This window comes from Dasypus novemcinctus, chromosome 2, assembly GCF_030445035.2.
Source record: "Dasypus novemcinctus isolate mDasNov1 chromosome 2, mDasNov1.1.hap2, whole genome shotgun sequence".
NCBI lineage: Eukaryota > Metazoa > Chordata > Mammalia > Cingulata > Dasypodidae > Dasypus > Dasypus novemcinctus.
In genome coordinates, this window is record NC_080674.1 from 115,599,461 (window position 1) to 115,620,817 (window position 21,357).

Sequence of the window (21,357 nt, forward strand, 5' to 3'; positions counted from 1 at the left end):
CTCGGCCAGAAACTTCATGTCTAATGCAGGAAGAAAAGGACCTTAAAAGCATCTATCTTTACCCAACATCTCTCAGTGCTTTGTCTGATCCTCTTGGTTTTCTGCATCCTTAAAATTATTATTAAGTCTTTTTTTTTTAAATATTACATTCAAAATATATGAGGTCCCATTCAAACCCACCGCCCCCACCCCCCACTCCCCCCACAGCAACAGTCTCTCCCATCATCATGACACATCCATTGCACCTGGTAAGTACATCTCTGAGCATCGCTGCACCCCATAATCAATGGTCCACATCATAGTCCACACTCTCCCATGTTCCATCCAGTGGGCCCTGGGGGGATCTACAATGTCCCGTAGTTGTCCGTGAAGCACCACCCAGGACAACTCCACTTCCCGAAAACGCCTCCCCATCTCATCTCTTCCTCCCATTCCCCACACCCAGCAGCCACCATGGCCACCCTTCCCACACCAATGCCACATTTTCTCTGTGGACATTGGATTGGTTGTGTCCATTGCACATCTATGTCAAGTGGGGGCTTAGATTCCACATGGATACTGTATGCACTCCTCCTGCTTTCAGTTGTAGGCACTCTATGCTCCATGGTGTGGTGGTTGACCTTCTTCAACTCCATGTTAGCTGAGTGGGGTAAGTCCAATAAATCAGAGTGTAGGAGCTGAAGTCTGTTCAATCTTGTGTTAGTTCACTTAGATTTTTGTTATTGAAATCATTCATTTTCCTTACCAAAATATAAGCCATTTTGTGTAGGGTCTTCTGTGACTTGCAGCCTAAAAAGTCCTAAAAATACAAATCTTTATCAAATTGGTAACAGAAGTAACCCTTACTGGATATTTTCATTAATTTATATAACAACATAAATAAATGCCTTAATACCATTATATTTTAGAAAAATATATAATTTCACTTGAAAGACATGGAATTTCTGATAATTTTAAAAGGTAATGAAATTAATAGCTATGTGGATCACAGCTCAATTAAAAGCCGAAAGAAAACAGTCATTTATGGAATAAACGTCTTAACCAAACAATAAATATGGTGATAAAGGTTGATTTTATCCAAAATTACAATTTGTGGCATGGGAGAAACCACTTAACTCCCTTCTCACAAAACATATCTTCAAACGTCTCTGCCAAGGAGCTGGATATTTCCATATAGTTTCATTCTTTGCTTTAACTTTGGAGATTAAGTATAAACACAAGAGCTTCTCTACTGTTGAAAATGTTTTCCAAACCACTGCACATGTAGAGAAATCTGACAATTTTGTAGAAGATGCATAGTACTAGACCATGATGATTCCATGTAACTTACTCCCTGAGAGACAAATAGAATGCAAGTGTCAGAGAGTGGGACACAGATGTAAAGAAGAGGAACCCACTGAGATAAACTTTAAAAATATAGCACCTCCCTCACAAGTTAAATAATTACAAGTTCAAGAGAGTTACAGCAAGCTCTTTTTGGGGAGGTAAAGTCTTTCTGAAAGAATTAGGCCTTTCAGACAGCCCTTGTTTCCTTTGATGTAGCCTATGAAGTCTAAAAGCTCATGAAGGTAAGAATATTGTTTTAACTATATGATTTATAATACATTTTTACTGAATTAAGTTCATGTAATACTTCATTAAAGTAGAAAACTGAATTTACAGTAACCACTAAATTTAATGTATTCTATATGTAATTTATAACTTTATGCCTTTATCCTTCATATTGAAAATTATGATAGTGACAGTACAAATACCCCAATGTAGGGAGGATAGGGGATTTAAAAAAATTGTTTCTTACCAGACAGCATCTAATCACCGTACTTTTTTCTGGGACACCACCCATTTCCTCAATACCAGTTCATGTGGTTTCAGAAATAAATCTTTCCCCTATCTCCAGGGGTGGCATGTAACCTATGTCTAAACTAAGCAGTGTGTCATAATCTCATGGCCATGTTTCAAGGGTAGGCAAGTAACTCAAGTAAACAATGAGATATGATGAGTCTTTTCCTAGGATTTCTGGGAAAGACTCCTGACTTTTCCATTGGATTTAATCTAAAAGGACATAAAGTCTAAAGATAGTACTTCTATGTTGCCAGCTCATTGATCCTGAGCTTAAAGAACCAAAGTCAAAGGCAGAACCGAGAGTGGAGAAGAAACACGTAATGATACCAATATCTGAATTAAAGGTGCACCTGTGTACATGCACTTGCATGAAGCAAGTCCTGGCAAAAGATTATTCAGTTATATAAGCCAATAAATATCTTTCTAGCATAAGCTGGTTGGGGTCAGATTTTCTGTCTCTGAAGTGTAAAGTTCTTGACTAATATGGTGGAGTCTCACAGCTAGTATTTGAGCTCTGGAAAATCCATCTTTCTAGAGCCATAAAGCTTCACATCACTTTGATTTTTCTATTTAATAGGGTACATAACTTCTGCTGGATCATCTACTCCATATCTTCTACAAAGAAATTTTACAAAAGTTGTATTCTTTGCTCTAATAGTGGCCACCTATTTTAGATCAGCAAACATGAGCTGTTCGGGGAAGTTGCTATTGTCTATTGTATATCAACAGCCAGTCTCACAGATTTGGATGGCAAAATGCCTCTTTCCAATACTAATAGAAAGAATATCAATACAGATCTTGCTTTCAGTTATTCTGATTTAACTGCTGAATATTAAACATGGATAATAGATAATAATTGCTCTGGATTCTGAAGATAGCAAGCCTATTCATATTTACACATGGTGTCTAATTGAACTGAATTCTTAATGGATTCCTAATTGAACGCCTTTAACTTATGTAAGGTCTAATGCCATGTGTGAGACAGGTAATTGTTTACCAAATGTGTTTTCTTTTACTCCTGAGCACACAGCAAGAATATATATTTCAGCCGTCCTTGAAATTGGATATGGCCATGTAAAAAAATTCTGGACAATGGAAAGTGGGATGAAATGATGTATCACACTTCCAAGCTTGGATCATGAAATCCTCCACATATTTCTCCACTCTTCTTCCCTTGATGGTCAGCTAGATGCAGCAGAGAACTCTAAAACTCTATGTGACAGGAAACAACCAGGCAGAAAGGACTCTGTGTGTCTGACTATGTGTATGGCCACCCACCAAATGCCTAGTTGAATTATTAGAACAAGAAATAAAATGATATTGTGTTTAGCTACAAGGAATTGCTATAACAGGTGGCTTATCCTAATACGCCCTGATAACAATGTATCCTATAACCTAGTGGTCAATGGACATAGTGACATTTTAAATATTGTTACCCATCATGTGCAATTATCAGGAATAATACACATTTCAGTTCTAGATAGTCAAGCATTTTAGGTTGTAGGGAGTTGCCTAGATGCCCCGTTCTGCAGGTTACAACTCTTTTATTCTATTAGATAATTCAATGTTTTAAGAACTTTTCTGCACTTCCAAAGCATTTCACATTCTTTAATGCTTTCTTCCTCATTAATCTCAAAGTCATAGCCAGTAGCATATAATCTACATCATAAATATTCTGGTTAACAAAAATCATAGATCTCAAAGGAATCTAGAGGGATCAGCCTGCCAAGGACTTTTTAATGATATTTCCATTTACTAAAAGAGAAGAATTCCCTAAATGACAGTCAAACAACAAATTACAAGTATATTTTTAGCCTGAAACACTGCATCAATTAAAAAATAAAGTAAAATAAATGTAGACTTACAAATGTAACCTTCTTTTTATAATGGTAAGATGCCAACTCATTTCTCAATGCAAAAGGGTGGTTTGCCAAAGCTCTTTCCTATAAATATTATAGGAAAACATGTGTATGCCTTTAAAACAATTTTTTGACTCTGTATTTTGTCTAATATATAGGGACTGGAAGGAGTGCCACATCCAATGTAGCAATAACAACAAAATAATCGTAATCTTCAAAACCATAATTTTCTTGGAACCAACAGAGAACTGAGGTCATTGGGCAACTGATTAACCTTAAATCTGAAAAGACAGCTATCTCCCAGGAGAGACAGGATACAAACATCAGTTAACCTGTGGCAGAGCACAGCAGGAAGATGCTACTGCATACAATTAACAATTCAACAACAAAAAAGTTTTAATAAATTGCTGAAGGCTCAGAGTGAACTAGAGTGAAAGTTTAATGCAGTGGAAGTGCAGGCCAGACAGTCTGTGATGACTAAGCATTTGCAGACCTCTGTTCTAAAGATGCAAACTACAGTGAGTGAGATTAAAAACACACTGAGTGGGATTAACAGCAGATTAGACTTTGCAGGAGAAAAGAATAGTGAAACTAAAGACATAAGAGAAATTTATGGAATGGAAACACAGAGAGAAAAGACAAGAAAAAATAAACAGAACATCAGTGCACTTTAGGACAACTTTGAATACATAATATACCAGTAATTGAAATCCCCAAAGATGGGGGGGGGGGGGGGAGATGGAAAGCAACTACAAAAAAAAAATTTAAGAAATAACCACAGATGTTCCAAACTTAATGAAAACTACAATCTTGAAGATCCAAGAAACTCAACAAACCCGAGGCACATGAAACACAAAGAAAACTACACCAAAGTGCATCATAATCAAATTGACCAAAACCAGTGATGAAAAGAAAAATCTTAAAGAAGCCCGAGAAAACAAGATATGTTACATAGAGAGAAACAATAAAAAGGATGACAGAAGATTTCTCTTGGAAGCAATGCAAGTAAGAGACAACAGAGGAACATATTTACAGTACTGAAAGAAAAAAATAAAACCTGTCAGCTAAGCATTCTATACTCAACAAAAATATCCTTGAAAGTCAAGTAAAGACTTTTCAGACATAGAAGCTGAAGGTATTCATCACTAGCTTAACCACTTTACGAAAACAGTTAAAGTCTTCAGACGGAAGAAAAATGATACCAGATAGAAATAGGAACCCCCACAAAGGAACAAAGATCACCAGAAATAGTAATACTTGTTAACATATAAGAGTAATATTTAAAACTCTCCATCAAAGAAGATATATGGATGCAAAATAAGCAAATGAAAGATAATCAACATCATTAGGCATCAGGAAAATGAAAATTAAATCCACTGGGTGGAAACTCAAAGTAAGCATGCTCAGTAAAAAGAGCCAAACCAAAAAAAAAAATCCTTTATGTAACTCATTGCATTTCTTTAAAATTCTAGAAAATATAGCTCAGTAGTTACCTGGAAACAAAGTAGGTAGGTTGTAGGGAAGGATAAGAGGGAGAGATTTCCAAGGGGCAGGAGGAAACTTATGGGGCAATGTATATTTTCATTATTTTTATTGCATTGATAGTTTCATGGGTGTATACTTATATCAAAACTTATCAAACTGTACCCTTTAAATGTAAACCGTTTACTGTATGTCAATTAAATCTCAATAAATCTGTTTTAAAATCTAAAAAATATATATATATGTAAAGGATATACTTTAACTTTCATATATATATAAAATGCCCAGTGGTACCATACTTTCAGATTTGTCAGCATACAGAATTGTCAACGATGAGGATTGCCTCAATTCTATTACTAATATACAAGTGGATTATTAAGGGAGTTAAATATTTTCCATGTATTTAAAAACAAACGTTGATACTGAATATTTTTTAATAACCTTCACCAAGGTAAGAATTACTTTGAAGCTTTAATAGCACATCATTAAGTTTCAATTGGTTCTAAGATTACAATTAACTTCCATTTAATATCTAAAAAGGAATTATTGCACTTTGCGAATGTTTTTTTCCCTAAGTTAAAATGAATCACAATGAAGCATCAGAGTTATTTTACAAATGTGACATATATTTCCATCACTACTGTCATTTAATTTTCCCATTCAACTACAATATTGGATAGAAAAGTACTTGGTGCCAAGTTTACTCATATCATTTTTTAACAATGGAATAAATTATTATAAATCCAGAAAAATAATCTAATGTAACAAACTTTAAGACAGCTCCAGAGGCTAATTCTAAACCATGTTGATAATATGCTTTTCCTGGGCACTGAAAAATTATCACAGGAACTTGGTAGTAAGCAAAGAGATAGACAAGGATGGTAAATGGAAGGCACCGTTTCCAAGAACGAAATAACCTGCTTTGGAAGATACGGAATTCCATATTTCTGTTGCTTTTCAAGCAGAATCCAACTGCTTAAGTTGCATATATGTTATCACAATAAAAAATATGAAACTGCACAACACCAAGTTAAAATTAATGTAAACTATGGACTATAGTTAATAATATAGTAATATTAGTTCATCAATTACAACAAAGTTACCGCACTAATGCAACTCGTTAATAATAGGGAAAACTGCATGTGTGAGGAGGGTTATTTGGGAGCTCTGTACTTCATGATTTTTCTGTAAACCTACAACTGTTGTAATTTTTTAAAAAATGCATACACAAAAGAGCAATACATATTTTTCATAAGCACATAAAACAAGGGATACACATTATATATATACATTGCAACTGTTGCCTAAGTGGGGAAGGGAATGAGGGTGGAGAATGATAATGAAAAAGTAAATAAACCAAGGGAAGAGAGAAGCACACAAAAAACTTGTACATGAATGTTCATAGCAGCATTATTCACAATTGCCAAAAGGTGGAAGCAACCCAAATGCCTATCAATTGGTGAATGGATAAACAAAATGTGGCACATCCATACAACGGAATATTATTTGGCAATATATGACAATGAAGTTCTGACCCACGCTATAATGTAGATGGACCTTGAAAACAGTATGCTAAGTGAAAGAAGCTGGTCACTAAAGGTCACATACTGTGTGATTGTGTGATCCCTTTTATATGGAATAGGCAAATCTATAGGAAAAAAAAATGTAGGTTGGGGTTGCTTAGGGCTTGGAGAACTGGAGGAAAATAGGGAGTGCCTGCTAATGGATATGAGGTTTCTTTTGGGGTGATGAAAATGTTCTAAACTTAGATTGTGGTGATGGCTATACAACTCTGCAAATATAGTAAAACCACTGACTTGTTATTTGGGGTGAATTTTATCGTATGCAGATTATATCTCAATAAACATATTTTATTTTTAAGTAAGATTTACCACTGTTGAAACAAAACTAGAAGACAGAGTTTCAAATTTGAAAGGTTTAACACAAAGCTGTGTTTCCTTCTTTCAAAGCTATATAAAAATCATCTGATACAAGTACAGAATAGCCAGATATATGTATGTATGTAATAAGTAAGAAAAATATTTCACTCCAAGATGAGGACTTATTTGACAATTAAAGTTATAGTCTAGATTTTCTCAAACCCTAATATATGAAGTGGTTTAATACGACAAAATCCTGGATTCTACTTTTAGAATGTCTGATCTAAAGTCCTAGAACATGGCCCATGAATTCGCATTGTAAATAAGGACTCAAGGTGATACAGAATCTGCCTGTCAGAATTTCTCAAAAGTTGTGTTTTTTTTTCACATTCTTCCTCATGCAGAAGGACAATTCTAAAAAATTCATCCCATGGGTCAACTAGCCTAGTTAGTTCAGGAAAGCTAATGGCTATCAGTATAGACTCGTAAGCACCTGGAAATAATAAATGCTCAGTGCTTCAATTTTCTCATCTATAAAATAGGGTAATATAACTACTCATACTGTTTTCTTATTACAATGATTAATGAATTAGTTGATGCATGTTAAGTCTTAGAACACTACCTGACACATAGTAAATGCTCAATAAATGGTATCTATTATCCTTTATGTTCCATAGGGAGAAGTATTTCTTAAAAACCAGAATTTCAAAAGGGATCAAGAAAAAATTATGTATTTAAATAAATTTTTATCAATTTCCTTGATATCCTGAAGCTCAAAAGCAGCTCTTCTAGGGAACATGCTACCAAAAGTTGTGCTTTAAATAAGGGTTCATTTGGGCACTTGAGCATATTCAGACCTGCTTAGAGTTCAACCCCATTGGGAGAGATTTAGGATGGTCCTCAGCTGAAGGAATTACACAAGTCAGACTCTTTGAGTCTCAACCAAATGCTAAATGTGTAATTGGTATTGGAAGGACAAATAAAAATTTATCTCCAAAGACACCAAAATTCAGCACTTCGATTACTGGTCTGAGACCACATTCTTGAAATAATACACATCTGGCACCTATGAAAAGCTTTCCTAACACAAAATCTCAGGATGAAAAAGCGACATGCCGACTAGTCATTTATTCCTCATGACTTCAACTTCTGCTCCTATATCAGATAAGATCGCCAGGAAATTATCCTCATGGAAGTCATTAATTTAGTTTCCCATAAAATGCCTTCACAAAACAATGACTTAAGTAGTTTATTTATACTGAAAAGTTATATAAAATGGTCCATAAGAACACTGTTTGACTTCTTCATGAAAGGGCTACTGATGCCACTGTTGTTTTTAGTGTTTTTCAGATCATTTTTATCTTTACATATAAACAAAACAAGGATCCCCAAGGTTCATGGTGTACAAAGGAGTAAATATAAGAAAAAAACTATCCTTTCAAACTGATGTTTTTTTATTATAATAAAAACATTAACAATCATAACATCTATTAACATTCATTGGAACTTGACTATGCTGTAGGTACTATGTTAAATGTTTATATCTTTCCATAATTTTCTCACAAAAAAACATCTACAATATGGATTGTATTTATCACAATTAACAGGAAAAGAAAGCAATCTCAGGAAAATTAAAAACTTTGGCCTAGGATTCCAACATACAAATAAAAGAATTTAAAAACTGTTCTTTGTGGCTCCAGAGCTAGTTCTTTCATTCTACACAAAAGAACTACCTAAAGGGTAAAATTAGGAGGAAAAAATCATTTTCAATTAATTAAAGCAGAAGTTCCAGTTTCCTTATATCACTTTTCAGAAAGGCAAACCCTTTTAATCATGTTGAAAAACCCTGCAGATGATACTAATTTTGGAACCATTTCTTTTCTGTGCTCTTATGGAACTGGAAATCACTGGCAATGGCCATGCATATAGGACAGCCAGACAAAAGCATTTTCCCCATGTAAAAAAATAACAGTCAGTGATACTACAAAGAACCAAGTTATAATGAACCATAGCAACACAGTTTTTAAACCCCACCATTTTGTGGTGACATATTTGACATTGCAATTGCCCAGTCATATGTCAACTAATGACTTTTCATGATAGTGATGATACAGGAAAGATAAAGATCCAGTGGAAAGACAAGGAGGAGACCTAAAGTTTATATGAGAGAGGTACATTCTCCTGTTTTGACCAAGATGAAGAAAACTGCACAATGCTAACTTCTGATGTCTTTAACAAAACTATTAGATAACTTATTTAAATGATGTCCCAGAGGAATCCACAAAGATGTTGTAAGTATTGAAGGTTTCAACAAAATGCTTGGTATCACTGATAATACAAATAAATGTCACTGGTATTGCTTAAGGGTTGTTAAAGAAGTTTGGTGTCATAGGAAATGCATTGTCTTTTGATATTGGAGGAGATATTTTTTTTATATGTCTATGCTCTGTATTACACAGCAAATGTTTAAGGGCATTCCATAGCTAGGTATACCCATTTGCCCACTTAAGTTGAGAAAACATTGACAAAATACTAGTTAACATTTCATTGCTGAGTTCAAGGACATAAAAAACAAATGAGCCATCCACTGCCTCTGCACCACTTGTGAATGTACAAAGGGCACCTCCTTCCAGAACGGAGTCGGTTAGGAATTGCCTTATATCACTATATCAACAAGCTATTCAAAGAATAAAATGCTGGCATGATGAGCTCTGTAGAGAAGACTCTTTGATCCACACCACTGCCTGATGGTTGGTACCATGAGATTCAGAATCTCTTCTGGAGCGTATTCAATAAAAAATAATTAAACAAAAACATCAACCTTAATAAGACTGTTGCTTAGAGTATAGGTATCTAGATGGCTATATCATGTAGGCACACACATGAAATATTCAGAATTTGCTACTCTTGGATGTCATACTTTTCTCTCGATATCTTATTCATGCCAATCAGAAACAGCTGTGCCCACTCAGATTGATAAAAATGAAAAAGCACAAAGGTAGACTATGTGTTTGACAAGTTTGAGTTGATGAATAGCTAGCTACAATGTATGGCATTGCTCAGATTGAAGAAAGGATGCCAAATGGATTCTGGGAGCAAAGATCCTCCACTGGAGGAGCCTCTTCTGGACCCACCAGTGAAGCAATCAGGCAAGATTCCATAAAGAACTAACTCTACACAGGCAGTCAAATAGCTGAAGGCCTGAAATTTGTAGATGATTTCATTTAGTGGCAATTTAAAAATCATATCTGAGCTTCTATATAGGGAGATTCTGACCTTTTTGAATACTTAAGAGTGTCAATAGCAAAAATAAGTGAATAGCCCTTCACTTTATTATTACTATAAATATGAAAGAAATACAATTTATGTACTAAGGAATAAAGATATGTTTAAAATAGTCATCAATAAAAAATAAAAATAATCTTGAAAACTTGAAAGGCAAACAAATTGAATTCAGAAATAATAAGTTCCAATCTATTGATTAAACCAAAGGTATATTGAAAATAGTTTGAAATATAGTAAGCAAATCTTGAGAATGAAATAATATCTGCTACTAAATTCTTACTATTTAAAAATATATTCAAGTATAATTTACCCCAAACCAATAAGTAATAGTTTTAAGGAAAGTCTGTATCATGCCTACTTTCATATTTTCAACATCTTACAATTATACCTAAAATTCACTGATTTACTTCATTACATAGTAAATATACTATCATTAATTGTCTTATTATGTGCTAGATGCTGGGTAAATACTAATATAATTTTAGACATGATTCTCTTCTAAAAATTATGCCACAATTTATAGACATGAGAGTCATATACACAACTGACTATAATAACACATAGACTATAATAATACATAGCAATGACTTTCATAATAGAACTAAAGATAAAGTTCTATTCAACCTAAAAGGATTCCTTTGGGTTAATATTGGCTGCATAGTACTCTTTTAAAAAGAGTATTTTATTCTATCAGCCCCTATAAGTAGCAAGCAAAACAACTTCTAGTCTTAAGACATAAGACAAGTACATTTTGAAGGAGTATAAGATGTCAGATGTGAAGAAAAGCCCACAATATTTGAGTGATGATTGCAAAGAAATACTCTGGGCAAGAAGAAAACAAAAAGAAAACAGTTCATGCCTAGACTTAAAGAGGAGAGAGGAAGAGAAGCCTGTGGGGAAAAGAACAAAAATAAAGAGGAAAAAAACTTTATGCATATTTCACAAATTTTCCAAAGAGCATATCTTGTTTACAGGGACTATAATTTGGATCATAAATCAACTTATTGATTTAAAATTCCATATTACAAAATATTCATTCTGAAATTTTTAGGAAGTTCTATGGAATTTAAAATTATGTCTCACTTTTGAATTTTTTTAAAAAAGGCTGTTATGATATATAAATGGAGAAATTTTAAAATATATTACCAATAAACTTGAAAACTATTTACTTACAATTATCTGATATTTTTGAAGAGAAGAATTCCAAAAGACCTAAAATACTTGTTTCCTTTAATTCTGTTTGTTCTTCTGACCTGGTGTCCATGGGAAAAATACTTTTTCGTGGACTTTTACAAACACAGAAACCAGTAAGAGCAGTTTTTCTCAAATTAGAAGTAGCTGCATATAAGCAGATTTCTGCAAGAATTGTTGTATATAAGTAGACTATATTCCAGGCCCAGGAAAAATCATCATCCTTACAACTTTCTTCCTAAAATGAGAAAATAGCTATTAGATAATCAACATATGCTGTTACAATTAAGAATTATATATTGTACTCATAATAAGAAATATCTTCAGAGTTTATGGTGCTAAGTGAATATAATAAATTAATATTCCTAAAATGTACTCATTAAAAAATAATTTTCCCATGGGTAGACTGCATAAAAGGTCTGTCAAAAGATTAAAGAATATAAATAGATAATAGGTATATAAAACCAACTTTAAAGTTCCCTCGTAATTAAAGGACTGTAAATTAATCTGATGAGATGCTATTTTCCATATCGTATTGTCAAATAATCTATTTGATTGAAAAAGCTCAATTCTAGTGTATGGTACTTTCATATAATTTTCATAGGACTGTAAGAAAGAGAAATATGTTCTTGAGAGGAATTAGACATCTTTCCTAAAAACCTTTAAAGAAAGTTCATAGTCTTTAGTGAGTAATTCAATTTCATGAATCTATTCTGAGAAAATAATGAGAAATGCAAATAAAGATTTTATGTACAAGGATACCAATTCAACATCACTTGTAATTAACAGTTAGAAACAAATTAAATGTTCACCAATAAAGAAACTGTTAAATAAATTATCTAATGCATGTTAAAATATACATTTTAATAGGTTTTAATGACAATGAAAAAAATTTTATGATACAATGTAAATTTTTTAAAAGAAGAAACTAAGTCATATACGTGATCGAAAATTTGTAAGTAAAATTAAAATTCCTCTCTCTACATATATATAAGCTGGGAGAAATGATGAATTATCTTTTCCTTTTAAAATCTATTCTCATAGTGTACTTTTATATTAATTAAATTAATACAAAGTTATACATATTATATGTCCTAACACATTATATAAAATTTAAAGTGGCAAAAGCAAATTTTGTTTCTAATCAAGTTTCTTTTCACAGCTAAATTACCAATGCTGTTACCTGCTTCTGAAGAGACATAATGCTTGAAATAAAATCTCTCATTAGATCCATTAAAGCTTTCAAGCAGGCCATGTTCAATTTGGCAGCCTCCCCAAGGACCAACAAAGCCAGGGCAGAATTCAACCTGGAAAATTCATGAACAAAACAACAGACTTTAATGGAAAATAATAATAATCAAAAATTTTTAATGAGAAAAGGAATAGGCCAGAGGAAATTAGTGTCATGGATAATCAGATACATTTATTCAATAAAAACTGGTATTGGTTGACACTGATTATGATAAAAAGTCTACAGGAAAGATTCACATTTTGGCAAGATGTTTGAATTCAGAGCAGTGCTCTGACAAAACTTGGAGAGTAATAAATACTCCAAATGATCATATTAGTTCATAGATCCCATATAGCAAGCCATGAAGGGCTCTTGTTCTACAGAATGCTCCCAAAGTCTCACAATAGGCTTTGATTTAATATTTTTGTGACTGATTCCAAGTGGTAAATTTCAAGACAATGTATTATTCTCAAAAATAAAGAGCAAATAAGAAGTGTTCTTCCTAAATATTCCAAAAGTTCAATATTACTTGATTTTTAAAAAGCGCAGTTCCTCAAAATAAAATTTGTATTTCACAATGAATAAAAGACTCAAGTTTTTTTCAAAATATTATACAATAACTGGAAATTGCACAATGGTCAATTTCAACACAATGTATTATTCTCAAAAATAGAGAACAAATAAGAAGTGTTCTTCCTAAATATTCTAAAAGTTCAAAATTACTTGATTTTTAAAAGGGAAACTGACTTGGCCCAATGGAGAGAGTGTCCACCTACCACATGGGAGGTCCCGTGTGGATCCCGGCCCTCCTTGACCCATGTGGAGCTGCCCCATGCTTAGGGCTGATGCGCACAAGGAGTGCCCTGCCACGCAGGGGTGTCCCCTGCATAGGGGAGCCCCACGCACAAGGAGTGCTCCCCGTAAGGAGAGCTGCCCAGCATGAAAGAAAGTTCAGCCTGCCCAGGAATGGCGCTGCACTCAAGGAGACCTGACACAGCAAGATGATGCAACAAAAAGAAACACAGATTCCCAGTGCTGCTGATAAGGACAGAAGCAGAAGAATAAACAGCGAATGGGGGGGGGGGGGGGGGGAAGGGTGCAGGAGAGAAATAAATAAAAAATAAATCTTTTAAAATAAAAAAAAGTGCAATTCCTCAAAATAAACTTTGTATTTCACAATGAATAAAAGACTCAGAATTTTTTCAAAATATTATACAATAGCTGGAAAGGCACAAGATTTTAAGATTTTGTTAGCCATAAATGTACATACATTTTGATGGTTTTAGAAAACTACATACTTAGAGCTATTTTTATCCAATTAAAAGATATAGTTTGAAAGAGAACTGATGAGAATACAAATGTAAATTACCTCTAATTTGAGCTGCTTATTGGCATGATTTAATGGTCATTAAAAAATTAAAGAATCAGAGTATTTTGCAGGTATATTTGAGATTCACAACTGTGATATTTCAGACCAGTAAGTCAAGTTCATCATCATTTTCAAGAGGAAACACCTCCAATCATGGGGAAAACAAAAACAATTATTTATATTTGAACAGGGCTTTAAATATCTCAGTATGCTTCCAGAGAAATTATCTGATTTGATTCTCATGACAATTTCTGATAAATTCCAGCCGCTTTTAACACACTTCTTTAAATTTCTTAAATTACGAAATTGAGGCAAAAATATATTTGAGAGATATTTTCCCCCGGGCTTCTGTTTTAAGCTAATTAACTGTAAACTGAAGTATTCTCCTATCTTTGGATATTTCCTTTTCTGCAATTTTGCTTTTCCAAAACATTATTTAAGTACAACAATATTTAATCTTAGTGTGACAGATGCTACCTATTGCCTACCTAATATTATTTCTCTTCTCCCTTTCTAAAAGAACCTCAGATTTGTTAAAAATGACAAAATTATCAGTTAAAATTGCTTCTTCCAGATGGAAATGCTCTGTATCTTGAAGCAATGATTATATGGGGGCCAGAGATATGTCCACATAAAGTGGGTGAATTTTATTTTATATAAATTATACCTCAATAAATTGCATTTTTAAAAATGTCTCAAAAGACTCTCTTGAAGCTTGGAGTAGTCATATAAAGTAATTTTGTCTGTGAGATATAATAGAACCACATTTTGAAAGGTTTACAGGTAAGCTAACTTTTTTCTGGTCAAGAAACAAGATTATATTTAGACAGCAGGTACTTTTTCTCCTTTGCTGATTCCCTTCCTAATGCTTGTAATGCATATATGAAACCAGAATGTAGGCAGCCCCTGAAACATGCTAAAGATAGTTGAAAAAAGCTCAAAGGAGCATATATGTCTTGATGATTTCCTTAAGTACTGGCATCAGCACTGCATGGCTCATTAAGTGCAATAAAGAAATATCAGTTTTGTGATATGATTGTAGTTGGGTTTCTGTTACATGCAGAAGAACTGAATCCTAACTGATATACTTAATTTGATGTTTAAGAGTAGGGGCTTTGGGGTCAGAAAGTTTGGATTGGAATCTTAGCTCTGCCACTAATTAGCTAGATGACCTAAGGCAATTCACTTAACCAGTCTCAGCCTCAATTTCTTCATCTGTAAAATAAATATGGCAAAACCTAGTTCAGAGGCTATTTTGACATGTAAATGTTAACACTCTATGTAAAGGACTAGGTTCAAAATGCTGAACTAAACTGAATTAGAAAAATATTATCCCATCAAAGTTAAAGAAATATGAGCTTGATAACTTTCTTTTTCTATAAATTCCTAAAGTGACTGAAGGAACAGGTCCAGATATACTTCTGAGATGCACAATAAGTCATTCCCCAGAGTATTTCACAGTAAGGTCAAGAGTAGGGGAGGATGGTCTTGGAGTTCATAAAACTTCCTTTCCCTTGAAAATAACTCATAGTCATAAAGTTTTGGCTCTTCAATTCTCTTTTAAGGCTGGAAAATTGTATCTAACCTAGGGCACCTGCACTGGAAAATGGAAAAATGAAAAATGAAAAAAAGGTAGTGTCAGCTACCTATGGTGGAAGAATGCTGTCACCAGAAACACCATTTTCAATTAATGTTACTCATTGCAAAATTTTCTCTAAGTGAAAATGCCTTGCTAAAAACAAAAGACAAATATTGATATTTATAAAAATGTGTTTATTAAAAATTAAAACTAAAAATCAATACATGGAGAAAGAGAATTCAATTAATTTGTCTAGAAATTGTAACATTAAGTCAGCACTAGCTTCTTGGTAACCTCATTATAACACACAAAGTAACAATTACCAGTACATTGACTTGGTTTTACAGTCAAGAAATTAAACACAGAGCCATTTGTTTTTGTAATTTAATTCTCTCAGTCTTGTAAATAAAGAAACGGAGGCATAGGTTTAATGACTTGTCTAAAATAACATAGTCACTTGATTAATTTTACTTTTTAGATAGTAATTTTAATATTTTCTACTTTTGACTTAAGTTTGAAGCACTACATATAGCTAACAGTACCAGATCCTGGACTGAATTTCAGCTAGCCTGACTCGCAGCCAGTGTTCCTTCCACATCAATATAAATCAGCTAAAATATAATAACCAGTGGCTACATAAAATATATTATACATATTTATGCTTATAAAGACTAGGAATATCATCATTCAATGTAGTCACTATGTCTGACAGTTTGCCTAGGTTCTCATTAACCCTCTACATTTATTTCCTCAATGACTAGATTTATTTTAAAAGATGGAATTAAAATGCCTCTAAATAGCAACTTCTTAACAGCTTATTCCAAACCTTCAATAAATATTTTGAGAAGGCACTGACAACGTCAAAAGTCCACAACAACTCAGAATAAAAGTGAAGTTACTAAGAGCAGCATATTACAGGGAATTTCCACAAACCACAAAACTGATGGGACAGGATTAAGAAAAGCAATAAAGAGTGCCCACATGTGACTTCGTAAAACACAAAAGCCTTATTTTGCTCAAAGAAAGTTTAAGAAGTTAAAATGCAAAAATGAAAACAAAACCTATCTCTACTGTCTACCATGTTTTTCACAAAATCAGAAAGAGTTCAGACAATCCTTGACTATGTAATGCTGATTTTTGAAGTAGCCAATGTATTATTTCTGTGCTTCACCTTCATCTCACTGTAGAAAACAGTGCTTTGAGGGATATAGGTGTAGAGGATAGGAGTGGATGGGAAGGGGGAATGCTATAGCCAGAGGACTGGCTATCATGTATTTTTTCCTCTCAGGTAAAATATTAAAGAGAAGGGAAAATATAGGAAGATCCCTGACAGTCATGTATGTTGAGCATTGTAGTTTTTAACAACTCTGTTACAATATGCTGTAAACACAAACCTATAACTTAAAAATACCAATATTTTATAGATTTCTTTTAGTTTTGGAATAATTAAAATGGAAAGGAAAGGGAAGCCCTACATGAGGCCAGTGAGAAAATACATTATAGCATGCGCTAAAGGGAATAAGAGTGAACACTCAGAGAATAGTATTCTCTGAAAATTTCTTACTGGTACCAGAAGACATTTTTACAAGATCCTTAACTATCTTTAATAAAGCCCAGAAAGAAAAGAGTAAAATTAAAAGTTTTGATGCTGAGATGAAAGATAGTATGGCAAGATAATAGACTGCAAGGAGTTTGAAATTACAAAAATATAATTCAGATTCATAGTTAAAGTCATTAACTGCAGAAGTGACACCTGAGAAATTCTTCTGTAATTTAGAGGAAAACAATTGTACCTAATGATGCTGCCTTCGTTTCCAGGCTGCTCTGACACAATGGGTTGGCTTAAACAAGGAGAATGTATTAGTTCATGGTTTCAGAGGACAGAGGACCAAATTCAAAGCAATGGTTAGAAAGTTTGCTTCCTTGTGGGGTCAGAAAAGTTCATTCTGGCTGGCTGGAAACCTTTGAGACTCCTTGGCTTTTCTGTCCCATGGTGATGTCCTCTTCTTTCTCTCCTGGCTTCCCACTGACTTCTGGCCCTTCCTGTTGGCTTTCTGTATCTCTGAATATCTTCTGCTCACCCTGACTCAGTGCACCACACCCCTACTAGAACAACTTCTTCAAGCCAGCCCCTTTACAATGCGCTCACCACCACAGGAAGGTAGACTAAGCCCAAGAACATGTGGTTTGGGGGCATATGTAATTCAACCTACCACAGGTGGCAAACTGAGATCCATCTGTTTCCTTACTCTTCCTAATTCCTATCAAAACAAAATATAAAAATCAAGAAAAAAAAAACCTGTAGTATTACAAAAAAAGAAACTTTAAATAATTCAAAGTCATGAGGAAAATGGAATCCAACTGAAGGAAAATCTCTACCATAGCAAGAAGCCCAAAACTTTATTCAGGCATCCATGAGAAATATATGGGTTTCCCACCATAAGAAAAGCCCTAAGCACAGAGAGGAAGGAATTGGAAAAACATGTAAACTATGAGTAGTTAGTTGAAGCCTTCAGGAAATGTGGACCCATCACTACAGCAACTGTACACAAAGTCACTTAGCAGGAATGCTCTCTAGATAAAGCAGAGGATTTACTTCAATAGCCTCCTAAGATGGTCTGTGACAAGAGAGGATTTTAGATACATACTGGCTACCAAATCACAAAAGTGAGCCTAAAAAGTTCAGGACTCAAATAAAAGAGGAAGAAGAAACAAAGTGACTTTGACCATCTCATCAAATGCATAAGTTAGCAAACAGTATAGCACCATTTAGATACTTGAAGAAGGAACAAAAAAATTTAACTGGGAGCATAGAAGTTAATTATGGAAAAAAAACATACATTAAACATTTTAGGGGGAAAATTAATTGTGGCAAAATGTTATACCCAGTCAAGTGAAGGCAATAATAATTATTCTCAGGTAATCAAAGTTTCTGAAAATTGGTTATTTATGTCCATATGTAGAAATTTATACAAGTCAACCAAGAAATTAATATTTTAACAGTTTAAGAATGACAGATCCTAGTTTTAAATGGCTGGGACAGTGATTAGGAAAAAATAGGTAAATTTTAATGTCAAAATTGTTTTAGAAATATGATCACAAAATTAAAAGTAAATGCATAAATAATTATTCAAGGAAGAAGACAACCATTCAAATTATGATTGAATAATTTAATCATAATATTATCAGAAACCCAAGGTTTTGAAACAGGGTAGGAAACTAAAAAAATTAGCTTCAATCTTCATTGAAGAGAGCAGTCAGGATTTCATTCTTAAGAAAACTAGTGTAAAGGGTATGTTTCTCTTGCTACTGCCTGATTTTTGATATTTAGAAAAGAACAGATTACATGAAAACGTAATGTCTGAAGAACGAGTTCTTTCTCTGTCCCTGTACATTACTTCTAATCCTGGTTGGGTTGTTTTTTTTTGGGGGGGGGGGAATTTGCAATATTAAAAGGTGTATTTTCTGGATTGTCCATGTGACAGTCAGGCCCTAAGCCTCAGCAGACTTGCAACTCCTACCCTCTAGTTTATTGGACTTACCCTGACCAGCTAACAGGGAGGTGAAGAAGGTCAACCACCACACCAGGGAGCCAAGAGTGCCTACAACTGCAAGCAGGAGAAATGCAGCCATCATCCATGTGGAATCTAAACCCCCTCTTGATATAGAGGGGGAGTGGACATAACTATCCCAGGGTCCACAGGATGGAGGAATAGAGTATGGATTAGAGTGGACTTACTGGTATTCTACTATGGAACTATTATGATTAGTAATGGAAGAAATTGTAGCACTGATGTGGAGAAAGTGGTCACGGTAGCTGCTGAGGGTAGAGAGAAGGAAGAAGAGATATGATGTGGGGGCATTTTCAGGACTTGTCCTAGGTGGTACTGTAGGGACAGATACTGGACACTGTATGTTCTGCCATGGCCCACTGGGTGGACTAGGGGAGAGTGTAAACTGCAATGTAAACCATTATCCATGCAGTGCAGCAGTGCTCCAAATGTATTCACCAAATGCAATGAATGTGCCATGATGATGAAAGGGGTTGTTGATGTGGGAGGAGTCAGGTGAGGGGGGTGAGGGGTATATGGGGACCTCATAGTTTTTGAATGTAACATTAAAAAAGTAATAAAGAAGGGGAAAAAAAAGGTGTATTGAAAAATAGAGAATGGGCAAAAATGAGTTTAGACACCTTGCCTCTCTGAAGAAGTCGCACATCTTCCAGCTATGGAGTAGCACACAGGAACAGATTCTGGACCTTAAAACAATAGGGAAGATAGTGGAAGAGGAAAGGAGAAAAGGAGGATCAGGCCAGCAATGGATGCTGTTGCATTGGGGCAGGACTGTTTTTCTCCAACCAGCCTCATCAAGCACTTCTTTAGCTAGTTAGGGGTAATTAATCCCAGTGGCAGGGTCTTTCAGACTTTGCTTTTGCCCTTCTTATTTTTACAACACTATGGCACTGGGTTATGAGAGCCTGCACTGGGGCAGCAGCCTTGTGTCATTTAAAAGAGTTCTTATTGAAAATGTTGAGCTGGAGAAAAGGTGTAATAATAATTGTGTTGTAACTCTGGGAAGAGTATATAGGACAGACTATGGAGGAGAAAGATTTAAGGCAAAGAGAACAGTTAAGAAGCTGTAATAGTCATGAGCAATCAGGGCCTGAACCCAAGTTATGACAGTGAAAATGGAGAGCAGGGGAACAGTTCTGAAATGTAACTAATAATGAGATGGGAGAAGGTGAGGTGGAGAAAAGGGGTCTAATTTAGTTAACCTGAGGATAGGACATGTGTCATGTACTAAGGCAGAAATTCAGTTGGCAGGGCCTTAATTTGGGAGGAAAATTAGTTCAGTTTTGAACTAGGAAGATACGCAGTACCTAGAGGAGAATCATAGTATTAAAAAATGTTTTCACAATACTTATGTCATTCACAATTGGGGGGGTGGTTATTATTATTTCTAACTGCTAAAAAGACTTTAGTTTATAGGGCTCAAGTGACTTGCTCAAAATTAGACAGGTAATAAAAGACTGGAGTAAAACTCAGGTTGAATGTATTTTTGCATTGCACCATAATATAATGTATATTAGTCAGCCCAAGAGGTGCTGATGCAAAGTACCAGAAATCTGTTGTCTTTTATAAAGGGTATTTATTTGGAGTAAAAGCTTACAGTTATAAGGCCAGAGAGTCCAACTCAAGGCTGCTTTCTCACCAAGGTCAGTTGCCACGTATAGAAGCAAGATAGCAGGCCATCTCTGCTTGGTCTCTCCTTCCTTCTTCCTCTTAAGGCTCTGTGGTCCCAGAACTTCCAAGCTCAACTATAGGCTGGCATGGGGCTCATTTCTTTCAGGGCCTTCTCAGCTGCTCAGCTGCAAACTCAGACGAATGACTCATCTCTCTTCCTGGGGCCATAGGATCAAAGTTCTTTCCTCTTCCATGTCTATGGAGCTCTCTCTTTTCCTGTGCCACCTTCTCTGTGTGCCCACTTACATCAGCCCACCAAGGGGCAGGGACTCAGCCCTGAGTTACACCCTACTGATATGGTCAAATGAAAACCCTAATATTAACAGATAATTTAATCAAAGACATCTCAAATGAATCTAATATAATCAAAGGGGCTTATGTGTAGAAGAACAGACC

General features: G+C 34.6%; 1 protein-coding gene across 5 annotated transcripts in view; it reads right to left on the reverse strand.

Moving 5' to 3' along the window:
- The window catches only part of TMEM232 (transmembrane protein 232), a 310,133-nt gene that overhangs the window by 191,815 nt on the left and 96,961 nt on the right, over nucleotides 1-21,357 (reverse strand). For all 5 annotated transcript variants that reach the window (XM_058276997.1, XM_058277002.1, XM_071209324.1 and 2 more), the window contains 2 exons: nucleotides 12,723-12,846; nucleotides 11,522-11,777 (listed from right to left, as the gene is read on the reverse strand). In XM_058276997.1, the coding sequence (XP_058132980.1) occupies nucleotides 11,522-11,777; nucleotides 12,723-12,846 (380 nt within the window). The remainder of the gene's footprint in view (nucleotides 1-11,521; nucleotides 11,778-12,722; nucleotides 12,847-21,357) is intronic.